The sequence below is a fragment of the Lipotes vexillifer genome, unplaced genomic scaffold (assembly GCF_000442215.2).
Source record: "Lipotes vexillifer unplaced genomic scaffold, Lipotes_vexillifer_v1.1 scaffold969, whole genome shotgun sequence".
Lineage (NCBI taxonomy): Eukaryota > Metazoa > Chordata > Mammalia > Artiodactyla > Lipotidae > Lipotes > Lipotes vexillifer.
The window spans coordinates 1314075-1329403 of NW_006774070.1; the positions used below are offsets into that span (position 1 = coordinate 1314075).

Genomic DNA, 15329 nt, shown 5'->3' on the forward strand with positions numbered 1-15329 from the left:
GGGCAGAGCATGGGGTGCTGCTAACCGTCCTCCAGTGTACGGGACAGCTTCCCGCAGCAAGGAATTATATGGCCCCAGATTGGAATAACGCTGAGTTGGAGAAACTCTGATCTAGAGAAATCCATGCCCTTCCCTCTGGGTCACTCCAGGAGGCCCTCCCTGAGTCCCCTGGGAGAGGTTGCGCCTCCTTGTAGCCCCTGCAGCCATCACCTCCCCTAATAGGTGCTGATCATGCTGCCTCGAACCAGAGCTCTTTGGGTAAATGGAATTGGATTGATAATCAGTAAATGCTTCCTGCCTTGACACACAAGGTAGTGACTGTCTTTCTTTTCTTTTTTTAAAAAAGTCTATTTATTATTTTTGGCTGCGTTGGGTCCTTGTTGCTGCGCGCGGGCTTTTCTCTAGTTGCGGCGAATGGGGGCTCCTCTTCGTTGCGGTGTGCGGGCTTCTCATTGCAGTGGCTTCTCTTGTTGTGGAGCACGGGCTCTAGGTGCGCAGGCATCAGTAGTTATGGCACGTGGGCTCAGTAGTTGTGGCTCGCGGGCTTAGTTGCTCTGCGGCATGTGGGATCTTCCTGGACCAGGGAACCCATGGGACCACGAACCCATGTCGCCTGCATTGGCAGGCGGATTCTTAACCACTGCACCACCAGGGAAGCCAGTGCCTGTCTTTCTATTAAGCCTTTGCTTCAATTAGGCTGGTGATTCCTAGCATTTCAGGACTGGAATGAAAGACCTCCACGGCCTCTTTGTCCTGGCCAGAGAGATGGTGAGCTTCCCGTCACTCCAAGTGTGCAAGGTGAGGCTACGAGACCACTTAACAATGCAGATGTAGTGCAATGCAGAGGTTAAAAACACAGGCTTGTATGTCAGAAAGATCCTGATTCAAGTCCCAGCTCTGCAACTTACTCACTGTGCAGCCCTGGCCATGGTACTTAACCTCTCTGAGTCTCGGTTTCCTCATTTACGAACTGGAGATGATCTTAATAGGCACCTTATAGGGTTGTTGTGAGGTCCAAATCAGACAGTCCGTCCACAGTGCTTAGCACAGTGCCTGGCAGGTGGCAGTCATCTGAGAATGTTGGCTATTACTATTATGAGGAGAGGCAAGGAGCACTGGGGTTTCCGCTAAATAATACCAAGGTTCCTTCTAACTCTGAAACTCCCCAAACATGCTAGGTTCTCTCACACCTCTACGTCTTTGAACAAGCTGTTCTTTTGGCCTGAAATGCCATTTCTCTCCACACAAGTCTTCCAAACACACTCCTTCTCATTCTTCAAGTCTCAGTTCAAAGTGCCACTTCTTCTATGAAGCCTCCCTCGATTGCCCTCTTCTTCTGTGCTTCCACCATGATTCTCCACTGCATCCCCAGATCATACTGCCACTTATAGCATCTATTTTGCTTTTTGTTTTTTGTATTAAATTCCCCCCCCCCTCCAGTCTGAGGGCTCCCTCTGGGGACAGGGACTAGGTCAGATCTATCTTTGCACCTTAGCACCAGAACAGACATGTGGAGGCAGTTTATGAACCCATGGGTTCATAAACCCATGGAATGAACCCACATGTCTGATTATAGGAGGTCCTCCAGCGGGTGTCTTTCATAAATATTTATCAAGTGTCTACCATGTCGCAGGCACCATGCACTCTCCACCAATGAACAGATCGGATCCCCTTTTCCCTGGTGCTCAAAGTTTTGAGTTTTTGAATCCAGAAGGTCACAGGGAAGAGTGGAGGAAAGGAGGCCGACAGTCCATTTCTTCTCTGCACCTGTTTGGTTTCTTAAAAATATTGGGCTGGCCAACAATTTGTTTGGGTTTTGCCATAAGATGTTACGGAAAAACCCAAACGAACTTTTTGGCCAACCCAATAATGTAAGCGTATTATAACAACAATCAGAGTCGCTGTAGGGCTTTTAAAGTATGTCTACAAATTCTTTGACAATCTTTCCCTCAAAAGGTGAAGACTAATTGCTTACTCATTCATGTGGATTGGACTTAGTGAGTCACTTCCAACCAACAGAATGTGGTGGCAGTGATGGTGTGTGACTTCTGAGACTAGGTCTTCCTAGCCTCCTTGCTCTCTCTTTCTCTCAGATCGCTTGCTCTGGATCCACTTTTTATGTGGCTCACTTCCTCCATGTGAAAGGGAACTGACGCCTTCTATCAACAGCCGCGTGATTATGCAATCTTGGAGGTGGACCCTCCAGCCCAGCCAAGCCTTCACACATCTGCAGACCTGACCTAACTCTAAACTGCAAGTTCATGAGAGACCCTGGTCAGCACCACCCAGCTAAGCTGCTCCCGAATTTCTGACCCATAAACTTTAAGACAGTGTTTGTTGACTTAAGCTGCTAAGTTCTGGGGTAATTTGCTATACAGCAGTAGAAAGCTAAGAGTATCCTCGAGCAGTGGTTCTCAGCCTTGCCTGGGCACTGGAATTCCCCATGAGGCAGTATGTGTTCAGTGGTTAGATAATGAGTCAGGGGTCAGAGTGGCTGCATTTAAATGCTGATTCTGCCACTTACTAGCTGGGTAACTTTGAATAGGTGACTTAATCTCTCCCAGCTTTAGTGACTCCATCTATAAGATGGTGGTAATGGAACTTCTTAGGATTGTTAGGAAGACTAAACAAGAAAATATATGTCAATTCTGCCTAGAAGCTAAATTGTAAGAGAGAAAGCTAAAGCGTTGTCTGCGTTGTTCATTGCTGTAGCCTCGGTGTCTGGAACAGTGCCTGGAATGTAAGAGGTGCTCAGTAAATATTTCTTGATAGAGAGTGAAATCAGTAGACTGAGTGAACTCAAAATGCTAGTTTGTATCAGCTCCCTGGTTTGCCTACCTCAGCCTTCTCTGCTGGTTCCTCCTAATGTTCTCCAGCTCCAAATGTACAAGTGCCCCAGGACTGTCTTCAACCCTCTTCCCTGTCTACATTCACTCTCTTGGTGATTTCATCTATTGTCGACTTGAAACACCATCTCAACCTCAGTGATTCCAAACTTCCTATCTTCAGCCCAGGACTCTTATACCCAACTGCCTCCTCGACATCTCCACTTGAATGCCTAACAGGCATCTCAAACTTTAGGTGTCCAAAACCAGAACACGGGAGTCTGTCCCCAAACTTTCTCCTCCTGATGTCATCCCATCGCAAGGGCAACTCCATCCTTCTGCTCACTCAGGCTGAAAACCTTGGGGTCCTGTGTGACTCTGCTCTTTCATTCACATCCCACAGCCAACCCCCCAGCAAATCTTCTTGGTCCTACACTCAAAATATATTGGAATCCAGCCACGTCTCATCTCCACTGCTGCCACTCTGACCAAGCACCACCATCCCACACCTGGATTATCTTGATGGTATCTGACCTGGTCTCTGTGTTTCAGCCCTTGACCCCTTACAGTGTGTTCTCCACACAGTACCCAAAGGGATTCTTCCCAGCTCTGTGTTTTCCCATCTCAGATTAAAAACTGAAGCCCTTATGGTGTTCTTCAAGCCAATACAGCACCTGACACTCCCCGCACCCCTTTATCTCTCGGACTTCATCTCCTACCACTCTCTCGTTTCCTTGCTTTGAACCACCCTGGCCTCCTTGCTTCCCTCCGGTATTCAGGCTCTGACTCAGAACCTTTGCACTTGCTGTTCCCTTTGTCTTCTTCTTCAGGTATTTTATCAAAACCTTTTCCCAGTGAGACCTTCCTGACTAACGATGTCCAATTTAAAACCAGAATCAATCCCTATCCTGTGTTCCCTTCCCTGCCCTGTTTTGCTCCATGACACTTATCTGACACACCATATATTTTACTGGTTTACCTATGTATGTCTGCTTCCATAGATATCCCCTACGAGAGCAGGGATTACGTTCTGTTTTGTTCACTGCTGTATCCTCAGTGCCTGGCACATAGTAAGTTCTTAATAAATATTTGAAGGATGGATTCAGATGCTTTGGGTCCAATGAATTAGAATCTGGTACATGAGTGGAGCCCAGAAATCTGTATTTTAAAAAGACATCCCAAGTACAGTTAGGATGGAGAAGCCCTGTTCCAGGTCAGCAGTAAAGAAGCCCAGGCATATTCTGCAAAGTCCAGCCCTCTCATTTCACTGAAGTAACCAAGACCAGAGGTGGGAGGAGTGGCCCCAGGTCCCAGGATGAGAAAGGGGCAGAGGAAGAACTCAAACTTCAGTTTTGGAGTATTTCAGTATTGGATGCCTAGCACAGGGCTCTCTCTGCAGCCCCAGTTGGCCTGGGCCTGATCAGTCTGGTTGAATCGCTGAATCCCTGGAAGCAAGGCTCAGGGTGGGGGTGTGGTCCCCGGCACAGGTGGTGGCAGGCAAACTCAGACCTGCCTTTGCTCAAACTAACCAAGTGGTAAAGTTGTCAATGTTTAAGTTCAAGAGTTGATCCTAGACTTTGAAATTATTAACCCATTTTTTAAAAATTTAAGACTGTAACAATTATTAACAAATGCAATTAAACTTGGGGGAGAGAGTCTTAGAGTCGACTTCTGATGTGAGGGAGCTGGCAGGCATAATTTGGTAGGCCTTCCATGACACTGGAGGAGGGGAAGTTTCAAAAATGTTTGAATGCCTCTTTACCTGCGTCTAGGATTTCCCAAACGTGGATCTCCTGGGGCACTAGTGAAAAACACAAGTTCCTTCCACTGCCCAGATGTTGGGTTCAGTGTGGCTCAGATCAGGCTCAGGAATTTGGATTTTTAAGAGATGCTTATGCTCTGCAAGTTTAAGAAACCCTGTCTGTCCAGGGCCATGCCTATGGAGTACTGACTCTTATAAGGCAATAAGGTCTTGGTGTCAGGCCCTCCCTCATGCCTATAGTCTGTTTAGGAACAGCAAGACCCAATTCCAACGCATTCAAGCAAACACTAGTCTGTCTACAAATCCCAGGAGACTCTTATGCTTGTCAAATGCACCTTGGGGATTGTATTCTAGTGCTTCATAGAATGGCTTGGGGGGACTTCCCTGGTGGTCCAGTGGTTAAGACTTCACCTTCCAATGCAGGAGGTGTGGGTTCGATCCCTAGTCAGGAGCTAAGATCCCACGTGCCTTGGGGCCAAAAAAACAAAAACATATAACAGACCAATATTGTAACAAATTCAATAAAGACTTTAAAAATGGTCCACATCAAAAAAAAAAAAAAAAAAAGAATGGCTTGGGCACCGTTATAACCCAGCAGTTATTGGAAGGTATGTCCTACCTGGATTATTCGAATGTGCAGAGGTTGCTGGGAGATGGCCCCAGGATGGCAGGAGCCACACGGGGCTTTGTGGGAAGGCCAGCTTGACTGATTCCAGAGTGATGAACGGGGACCCAGGGATGTCTGACACCTGAAGTTCATGCTGACCTTTACCTCCCAAGTTTACACACATACCCACAAGAACACACATTTACACAGGGAAGTAAGAAACCCTAGGCCTCTTCCAGACAAAACACTGCTTCCTGCTTCCTTCCTCCAGCCCACCCTCCCAGCCCTGCCAGTTCTCTCTGTAGGACAATTCTAATCGAGTAGCTTCTGCTCAAAATCCTTCAATAGTTCCTCCTGCCATCACACCAGGCCGATGCACTCTGGTTTGACATTCAGGGCTTCTGGATACGACTCCTTCTCTGGGAAGGCAGAATAATGGCCCTGCAAAGAGGGTCACATTCTAATTCCTGGAACCTGTGAATGCATTACATGGCAAAAGGGACTTTGCAGATGGAATTAAGGACTTTGAGAGGAAGAAATTATCCTGGATTATTCAAGTGGGCCCAACCCAATGACACGAATCCTTACAAGTGGAGAACCTTTCCTGGCTGTGGTTAGAGACATGTGATGGAAAAAGGGTCAGAGATTGGGACTTGCCTAGTGGTCCAATGGTTAAGACTCCACGCTTCCACTGCAAGGGGGCGCGGGTTCGATCCCTGGTCAGGGAACTAGGATCCCACATGCTGCACGGCCAGGGAAAAAACAAAAAGGTCAGAGGGCTGTGATGTTGCTGACTTTGAAGATGGAGGAAAGGGGCCACGAGCCAAGAAATGCACATAGCCTCTAGAAGCTAGAAAAGGAAACGGATTCTCCCCTAGAGACTCCAGAAAGAGAGGCAACCCTCCAGACATCTTAATTTTACCCCAGCGAGACCCATGTTGGACTTCTACTGAACTGTAAGATAACAAATGTATACTGCTTTAAGAGACTAAAGTTATGATGACTTATGACAGCGATAGAAGACGGATACATTCCCCACTGAGGCTCCCTCCAGCTAGTTCGTCTCTGGCCATTTTTACCCCAGACACTACGGGTTTTCCTCCCTCCACACCTCTGCTCATGCTGTTGGTCCATCCAGGATGTTCAGATCACCTCTCTCCCGAGCTCCTATTAACAACCACCTTTCACGCCAAACTGTCCTCAGCATCGACCACCTGCTAGCAGCGTCAACTTCTGCCTGCCCACCCCCTGGGCTCCCCACTAGACCATAAACTCCTTATTTCCCTCTGACTCCACGACCAGGAATGGTCCACAGAGGTTTGAATAGTGGACCTGGGCATCCTTATGTAGAACCTCTGGCTCTTGGCCCCTAACTCCATCAAGGTCACCTGGGGATCTTAAATCATTGTGAAAGAATGGGAGGTACCTCCACATGTGTTATTGAGAGAAGATTTCCAAGATTCAGAGTTAGGTGAATGAGCAGGGAGTTGAAGAGTGAGTAAAATATGTTACCATTTGTGTGAAAAAGGGGAAAAAAATTTTATATAATTAAAAAATTTTTGACTATCTTCGGAAAGATATGAAAAATAAGTAAGAGTACATAGCCCCCTGGAACTTTCTGAATCCTGTACACATATACTTATTACCTATTCATACACAAAAGTAAAATTTTAAAATTCAAAATACTGATTCTTTTTGTACAGTCAGAAAAGGAGCCAGGATGTCCCAGTTGGGATGCAGGAATCTGTGTCTAAAGTACTGTCTGCCAGCTTATTCCAAGTCAGGAACTGAATTTTTAGGAAGAGGACAGAGCCAGGATGCAAAGGATATTTGAAAGCATAACCTTAAAATGCACTTAATCGGAAAAATAGAAAGCTCTCCAAGGGATTGCAAAGCCAGGTTTGGGAACCCACTGATTTAATCCCTTCTCTGCATTTTATGGATGAGGAAAGAGAGGGAGTGTGACTTGCCCAAAGCTACACAGCCAGCCAGAGGGACAGGCCAGTGCCCCAGCAATGTCTGATAATGACAGTGACAGATTCCCAACCTCTGCCCACCCTCCACGCAAAGACTTCTCCCTTAGAAGACCCTGCCGACTCACAGGGCAGGACAGAAAGACAGAGAAGAAAACACCATCTTTTTTTTTTTTTTTTTTTTTTTTTTTTTTAATTTTTTGGCTGTGTTGGGTCTTTGTTGCTGCGCGCGGGCTTTCTCTAGTTGCAGCGAGGGCTACTCTTTGTTGCGGTGCATGGGCTTCTCATTGTGGTGGCTTCTCTTTGTTGCAGAGCACAGGCTCTAGGCACGAGGGCTGCAGTAGTTGTGGCACGTGGGCTCCGTAGTTGTGGCTCACGGGCTCTAGAGTGCAGGCTCAGTAGTTGTGGCACACGGGCTTAGTTGCTCCGTGGCATGTGGGATCTTCCCGGACCAGGGCTCGAACCCCTGTTCCCTGCATTGGCAGGCGGATTCTTAACCACTGCGCCACCAGGGAAGTCGGAAAACACCATCTTTAATCAACCCACCTGCACAGAAACCAGGGCAACACTCCTGCCTTGCAAGGTCCCAGTGAGAACACTGTCTCCTTGAAAAAAACATCTTACAAAAACAAAAGGCTTCAAAGCACCAGTGGCTCAAGTCGTTGAGTAGAAAGGGGCTTGGGGGTGAGATGACAGCTGGCTGGGGGTGGCTCTGAGAAGAGAGGGCTGGAGGCAGGACTTGGTCCAAGAGCAGAGCAGCAGCCAGGCCAGAAGGGAACTGTTGCCCTCCTGAGCTGTACCCATAGCTAACCAGGCTCACCATTTGGGACCTTGGGCCCTGTAGTGACCAGAGGGACTCCTGGGTTTGGCTCTTTGGCACAGACCTGCAGATGGGATGGTGGGGTGGGGTCCAAGTTCAGGATATTTGGGCCTTAGATGGAAGGGAATGCTAGATCAGAGGGTGGAGAGCAAGGAACGGTCCCCATGGATGGGCTCAGGTGTGCAACCGTCTGTATTTCCATCTGGTTCCCCCATGCCTCCCACCCTCCTTCCCAAGCCAGGACCACTCCTACTTCACAAACTGGAAGCTGAGGCCTGATCCTCCTGCCCTGAGATTCACCAGCCAGCGCACAGGATGCAGGGTCCTCAGAGGGGTCTGTGGAGGGAGGCGAGGAGAATGAGCCCTCATCTCTACTTGCTCTTAAGGAAGGGTGCTGGCCCTCCAGACCCCCCACTATGACCCCCACCCCCATTTTGCCTCTCCAGAACAACTGGATTTGTCAAAGGTTGCTTCTGGACACCGGCGTGATCATCAACACTGGTGATCTCTGAACACTGTTGACCAGGCAGCACAGATGAGCGCTTTTCCACTCTGGAACCACAGGTCTTCCAACTGGTGAGGTGGATGGAGCCACCAGGGGTTGGCAGAGTTGCTGAAGGGGTGGGGGATCATGGGTGCAGCAGGCTCAGGGACGTGGAAGGGGGTGGGGTGACTGAGTCGTGTCCCCCCTTTGCTAGAGAGAGCTTGAAAGCTTTGCCAAGGGTGGACAGAGGCCGAGTCTAAGAAGGCTTCCCTGTGGGTCAGGCTGAATTCAGGGCCCTGGGATCCATCCATCCTGTTCCCAACAAGAGAACGTATATATTGCTTTAAGAGAGGAGTTAGCAAGTGGTGGTGGTGGTATGTGAGTGTGGTGTATATCACATGGGTTCTAGTGTCCAAGTTGGAAGGGGGCTTGGAAATGGGTTTTGGAGTCTGAAACTACAGATCATATTCGAGGCCTGCCGCCACCAAAAGCCCAGCTGTGTGGCCTCAAGCAAATTGCTTTACATCTCTGGGCCTCAGTTTCCATATCTGCAAAATGGGGATTATGTAAAATCCCAGTATAGTCCAGGGAATTGAGAGTCAAATGAAAAGGCTAGAAAGAGCTCCACTTACGAAGGGATTATTTTAATTATCTGAGGTCGGAAACTGAGGCCCAGAGAGGGCAAGGGCTTTGCCAGATGTCACATAGAGAGTTAGTGATGGAGCTGCGATTAGAACCCAGAACTCCTGCTTCTAGTTCAGGGTAACTTTCCCCAGGGCTGGTGAATGAATGTGGTGAGATGGGGGTAAGTCTGTCTGTCCTGTCCTTTCTCTCTGGACAGGGGACAGGATGCTGGGTGAAGAAGGGTGAAAGGGAGAGGCTGGAGAAGGGCAGGAGGCTCCGGCACACACCAAGGTGGAGATAAAAAAATACAAACCCCGCGAACCCCCTCCCCCGCCCCTCCCCCGCCCCACCCCTTAAGTCCAGGCGGCTAAGCGCCAAGTCCATGTCTGCTTCGGACCCACGTCAAGCCGACCCAGGCTGCAGTCCAGTCAGCGAGCCGCCAGGGGGCACGCCTGCCATCTTGGCCAGAGCTCGCGGCTGCGGCGGTCAGTCTATCTAGCCGCGGGGGTGGTCGTGGGGCAGAAGCTACTACCCCGCCCTGGAGGAAACAAAGGCAGGTTAGGGAAGTGGACCCCTAAGTAGGGAGGCGGAGAGATCTGGCTGCCCTCTCCGCTCCTCCCTCCCCTTCTTTCTCCTACACTAACGCCCGCGCCGGGGTCCCTCCACCCCACCCTGCTCCGCGCCATGACCCACGTGTACAGAGGCTGCAGTTGTAAATGCGACGTCTTCTGCGGCGCCTGGTATCCATAGGAGTCAAAACCGCCGATGAAATCAACTGCGGAAGGGCAGATGGCACGTGGTTAGAGATGGGCCTGTGAAGGGGGCAAGTTATGGGAGGCTGGGTCCTGAAAGGGAGGAATCTGAGACCAGACCCTGTACAGGGCCTTAGGGGTTGGGCTTTGTTGCAGTGTCCTGATGGATGGGCCAAGGCCCAAGAGGATAGAGAGCTGGGGGGTGGATGGGGAGGGTGGCCCTTTAAGGGAGAAGGGTGCAGGGAGGCAAGACCTGTTGGGGGTGGGAGTGGGACGAACTGGGAATGGGCGGTGCTTGACAGGAGTGGGGCTGTGGAGCCCCTCAGAGCGACAGGAAGGGGCCTAAGAGGGGCAGGTAGGGGGGCAGTGCTGGAGCCTTGGATTGGGCACCCGGACGTCTGGGCCTCAGCCCAGAATGGGCTGGCTATGCAGATCCCCACACACCCTGCTGCCTCTTTTTCCCCAGCCCCCAGAGGGGCCCCTTAAATCAGGGATCCCCAACCCCCAGGCCACAGACCGGTACTGGTGTTAGGAACTGGGCCACACAGCAGGTGAGCGGCAGGCAAGCGAGCGAAGCTTCATCTGTATTTACAGCTGCTCCCCATCGCTCACATTACCGCCTGAGCCCCGCCTCCTGTCAGATCAGCAGCGGCATTAGATTCTCATAGGGGCAAGAACCCTACTGTGAACTGCGCATGTGAGGGATCTAGGTTGCACGCTTCTTATGAGAATCTAATGCCTGATGATCTGAGGTGGAGCTGAGGCCGTGATGCTAGTGCTGGGGAGCGGATGCAAATACAGATTATCATTAGCAGAGAGGTTTGACTGCACAGAGGCCATAATAAATCAATGCACTTGAATCATCCTGAAAGCACCCCCCCACGCCCCGTCCACAGAAAAACTGTCTTCCATGAAACCGGTCCCTGGTGCCAGAAAGGTTGGGGACTGCTGCCTTAAATAACCCAGGGCTCCCTCCTGCTCTGGCCCCTGTCCAGGGTGCTGACTGCGTGGGGTGGCACGCGGCCAGGTTTCCCCAGTTCCCTAGGGGCTCCGCACTCACAGCTGTCCTCCTCCTCCAGGAATACTTTGCTCACGTAGCAGGCGAACACGAAGCCGAACAGCTGGGGGAGGACACAGCGCGTCAGGGAGGGAGGGAGGGAGGAGAGGGAAGCTCTTCCTTCACCCCCTGCCTGGCCCTGCCCACCCCCGCTGGCGGGGGCCATGTGTGCTAAGAGGAAGGCAAACCCATAACGACTCCAAGTCAAATGACTGCGCCTTAAACTTAATATACCTGGTTTCATTCTCCATTCTGGGAGTGTGATTTTGGACAAGTAATTATTTTACCTCTTTGAGCCTCAGTTTCCCCAGTTGGACCTGGGCAATACCTTACTGGCTTGTTAAGAGGAAAGAGGATCATGTAACTGTGTGTGTAAAGTGCCTAGGGCAGGGCTGGGGCAGGCAGCGGGTAGGGAGAACTCACAGCCAGGAAGATCTGCAGGGCGCTGCTGAGTGCTTCTATGTAGGGATAGTCAAGCAGGCAGCCGGTGACCGAGATGACATGGTGGTCCTCCAGGGCCAGGCGGGAGTTCAGGACAGGTGTCACCAGGCAGCCTGGCCCGTTCTCCATCCACCAGGAGCGGTGCAGGGATGTGTTGAAGGTCATGATGAAGTCCCGGTCCTAGGGGCAGAGGGGCCTAGGATACTGAGCTTGGGCCGGAGGCGGCTGGGGGGGCGGGGAGGGGCGGAAATCCTCCTCAGGCTCCAGGAGACTTCTTTTTTTTTTTTTGGCAGCACCGCACTTCTTGTGGGATCCTAGTTCCCTGACCAGGGATCGAACCCGGGCCCCGGCAGTGAAAGTGCCGAGTCCTAACCACTGGACCGCCAGGGAATTCCCTCCAGAAGACTTTATATAAGGTCTGCTTCACACCTGGGTTGTTGTAACAGCTTCCTTTCCTGGCTTGATTTGCGAAAGGTATGGAGGAAGTCTGTATCTGCAAGTCTACATTTGGCCAGTAGGTGGCGCTTGATGACCATGCAGGCCTCACTCCTCTATCAGAGATGGAAGGGGCTGGTTCAAACCCACAGGAGTCTCAGAATTTCAGGGCTGGAAGGGACATTAATGGTGACCGGGTCCAATTATCCAGCTGTTGGTGAAATCCTCAATACAGACCCCTTCACAGCCCATTCAGCCTCTCCACTGCTCCCTGTGTGTGACCCTGGGCAAACCTCTTTAGACCCTGGTCTCCCCTTTTGAAATGGAGAAGGGGCTGGCCTACATCAGAAGTTCTTACCCACGTGTGCATCTGTTTTCCTCAGTCCATTCACTCAGGCAGTCTATTAACAAATATTCACTGCATGCTGACTTGGTGCCAAGCACTGAGATGTTTGATCTCCTTTCATCCCCTCAGCAAGCACATGAAATTGGGGTTTCTATCAACTATACTTACTAGATGACGAAATTGGAGCTCAGAGAGGGTAAGCCGCCCTCTGGACCGCGAGGGAATTCCCCATCATTTGTTTTTAAGAAGTACAGAGGATGCCAGAAATGAAAACGTAGGGATGGGGGATAGGGAGCACAGATTACTCGAATGTGTAGAGGGCGGTCTCTTCAAGAGATGATGCCCCTGAGACCCACACCACAGGAGCCCTTGGGGCAGGGGATGGGAAAGGTCAGTCTCTGCTCTCTGGCACTGCCAGGCCTGAGGCTTACCTGGGACAGCTGTCCAACCTCCAAGTAGAAGCAGATGATAAACGCATTCCAGCCAACCCAAAGCACCAGCCAGGCTGCATACTGGGGAAAGCAGAGGTGGGATCAGGGTGGGGCCTGGAGGAGTGGGCATGGGGCGGGTCAATGGACAGAGGAGACCTTTGCAGGGGAAACTATGACAATGCCTCACTCAGAAAGCAATATAGTTTACACATCATTTTACATCCATCCGGTCCTTACCAGAGCCCTGCAGGGAAGGCGCTGTCTTTCTCTTTAAAGATAACTAAGTTAAGGCTCAGAGAGGTTGACATTTAACAAGATCACACAGCTAGGAAGAGGTAGGGCTGGCATGCAAACCTAAGTCCTCTGGTAGCTAATCCTATCCACTCTGCAGAGAACCACAGACACCAGATGGCATCCTGCCCATGGCAAAGAACTAGAGAGGAGCTGGCTATTTCCACCCAAATCCTATGCCTAAGCCAGTGGCAGACGTCTGGCAGACAGTGCCATTTACAGTGGTGCCGGGGGCTTTCCTGAGAACTGGAGAGAAGGGTCCTCTTATCTCAGGTGAGGGAGAGCTTTGGAAGGGCCCTGTTCACCTGGCTTCTGGAACTGAGCCTGTGGGAGGTGTGGAGAAGCCCTAGAATGAGCATGAATGGGCTCTGGGGGGGGCATGACACTACATGGCATTGTTACTTTGGGTTGTCAAGCATTTCTGTAGTGAATCTATCGGAAAGCCTTTTCCCTCAAGAGAGGTGTATAAATGAGTCACTGAGGAAGAGCAAGGGACAAGGATGAGACTAGTTGAAAACAGGAGTTTGATAATCAAGGACCAGAACTTGGAAAGAGGAAGTAGGAGGAGGGAGCCAGGGACATAATGCACTCCTGGGATTGGGGCACAGGAGGCATTGGCCTCAAGGCCACACTAGCCACACTAGACCGCATTTTTGATGAACATCAAGGGACAGAAGCCAAGCCTTCCTGAAGCATTTGAGAAACCAAACAAGACAAAGTCCATCCCTCGCACGGGCTTACTGGGCAGCGTGGTGATGCGGCAGGAGCCTTCGCTCTGGACAGGATGCTCTAACCCTGCCACTTATTAGCTGTGTGACTTTAGGAAGCCTTGTCACCTTTCTGAGCCTCATTTCCTCATCTGGAAAATGGAGATAAGATATACTTCGCAGGGCTGTCGTAAAGATAAGTAAAGCAGGTGAAACTCTTAGCATGTGCCTGGCATATGGCAGGCACTCACTAAATGATAATACCTTGTTAATATTTGGAATTTTCTGTAGAAAATTCTTTAGGAAAAATACTAATTTTGTCTCCACTGAGCAAAGAAGCATTGGGATTTGAACATCCACATCACCAGCTGGGCTGGAGCCCAGCCAGAGGCAGGGGTCTAGGTGCCCAGGGTGGAGGGCAGCTTTGGCTGCAGAACAAGGTGGGAACGGATGGGGATGAGAAAGAGGGGGTTGGCTTGTGGAGAGGCCAAGTGAGCCATACCAGAATGAGGTACCGGGAGCGGTACTGCACGGTACCAAAGATGCCCAGGATAACTGCCATGATGTGCAGGAAGTTGGCTAGGATAGGAGCCCACTGGTAGCCCAGGAAGTCAAAGATCTGGCGCTCCAACGCAGCCACCTGTGGGAAAGAGCAGGCTGAGGCCACAGTCACCACCTAAAAAAGGAGGACAGGTACTCCTTTTCAACCCTGTGGAGCAGGTGACACCAGTTACCATGGTGATGAGGAACCATGACCTGATTATATACAAGTCTCAGCGCCATCCCAGCCCCGCAGTACCAAAGGGATGCTGGGAGGTGAGGACACGTCTGTGAGGATGAGCGGGACAGAGCCCTGTTCATCACTTTGGGGTGGGCTAAAGGGAGATGGGAGCTGGGGTTCAGAACGCCTTCCTCCCTGCCAAGAAGCCTCCCCATTGGCACCTATACTTTCCCTGGGGGGCGGGTCTCTGCCCGTGGTCAGGATCCAGACTGCCTCCCCCTAGCTCTGGCCTAGGGCTGAGCCAGGGCCCTGGAGACCCCGGGGAAGCCCGGGGGCTTGGTCACGTTCTTCCAAGGACCCCTATCTGGAGGTTGCCCTGGCCCATGGGATCCATGGGCTACAGAGAAAAGGGATTTTTTTCACTCCCTGTCCCTGAGGGAGCTGTAGTAGGTTGCACAATTGGCCTCAAATTCTTTCTCTTCCTACTTCCATGCTCTTTAGCAGTGCCCTCCACGCTAATTTTGTGCTTGGTCATGTGACTTGCTTTGTTCAGGGGGACTTCAGCAAAGAGGAGGCAAGTGAAGGCCTGAAAAACGCCGGTGCATTGGAGCTTGCCCACTTGTTATACTTGTAACACAGAGAACACCTTGTGAAAGAGCTCAAGCCGACCTGCTGGAGGAAGAGAGGCCACAGGGAAAAGAACCAAGGCACCCCAGCTGACAGCCAGTCAACCATCAACACACATGAGTGAGGCCATTCTAGATCATTCAGATGCTAGCCAGCCCACCAACTGACCAAAGACAGGTCGCCAGACCAAAAAATCTCCCAGCTGACCCACAGAATCGTGAGCTAAATAAAATGGCTGTTTTATTTATTTATTTATTTTTTCTTCAATTTTTGGCTGCACCACGCGACTTTCACGATCTTAGTTCCCTGACCAGGGATCGAACCCAGGCCCATGGCAGTGAAAGTGCTGAGTCCTAACCAGTGGACCACCGGGGAATTCCCTAAAATGGCTGTTTTAAACCACTGCATTTTGGAGGGATTTGTTAC

General features: G+C 50.8%; 1 protein-coding gene and 1 non-coding gene across 3 annotated transcripts; both read right to left on the minus strand.

Annotated features, from left to right (window-relative positions):
* Positions 1 to 9504: 9504 nt before the first annotated feature.
* Positions 9505 to 14204, minus strand: NKAIN1 (sodium/potassium transporting ATPase interacting 1). Of its 2 annotated transcripts, XM_007448792.1 has the most exons (6): positions 14058 to 14204; positions 12558 to 12638; positions 11328 to 11525; positions 10908 to 10968; positions 9789 to 9870; positions 9505 to 9633 (listed from the first exon to the last, which is right to left on the minus strand). In XM_007448792.1, the coding sequence occupies exons 1-6, from the start codon at positions 14115 to 14117 to the stop codon at positions 9624 to 9626; spliced, it is 492 nt and encodes a 163-aa protein (XP_007448854.1). In that variant the 5' UTR covers positions 14118 to 14204; the 3' UTR covers positions 9505 to 9623. The 2 variants fall into 2 exon arrangements, with proteins under 2 accessions (XP_007448854.1, XP_007448853.1); XM_007448791.1 differs by lacking the exon at positions 12558 to 12638 and having other exon boundaries at positions 14058 to 14155.
* Positions 11664 to 11735, minus strand: TRNAE-UUC (transfer RNA glutamic acid (anticodon UUC)). Its single transcript has one exon. It is a non-coding gene; the product is annotated as a tRNA-Glu (tRNA).
* Positions 14205 to 15329: the final 1125 nt, after the last annotated feature.

Bases quoted from the DNA above. Each gene is read 5' to 3' on its own strand.
- NKAIN1 (XM_007448792.1), bottom strand. From the start codon at position 14,117: ATGGCAGTTATCCTGGGCATCTTTGGTACCGTGCAGTACCGCTCCCGG. The intron at 11,526-12,557 runs GTAAGCCTCAGG...CTCTGCCCCTAG, and splicing joins AGGTTGGACAGCTGTCCCAG to GACCGGGACTTCATCATGAC. The intron at 9,871-10,907 runs GTGAGTGCGGAG...GCCCTTCCGCAG, and splicing joins CCTGGAGGAGGAGGACAGCT to TTGATTTCATCGGCGGTTTT.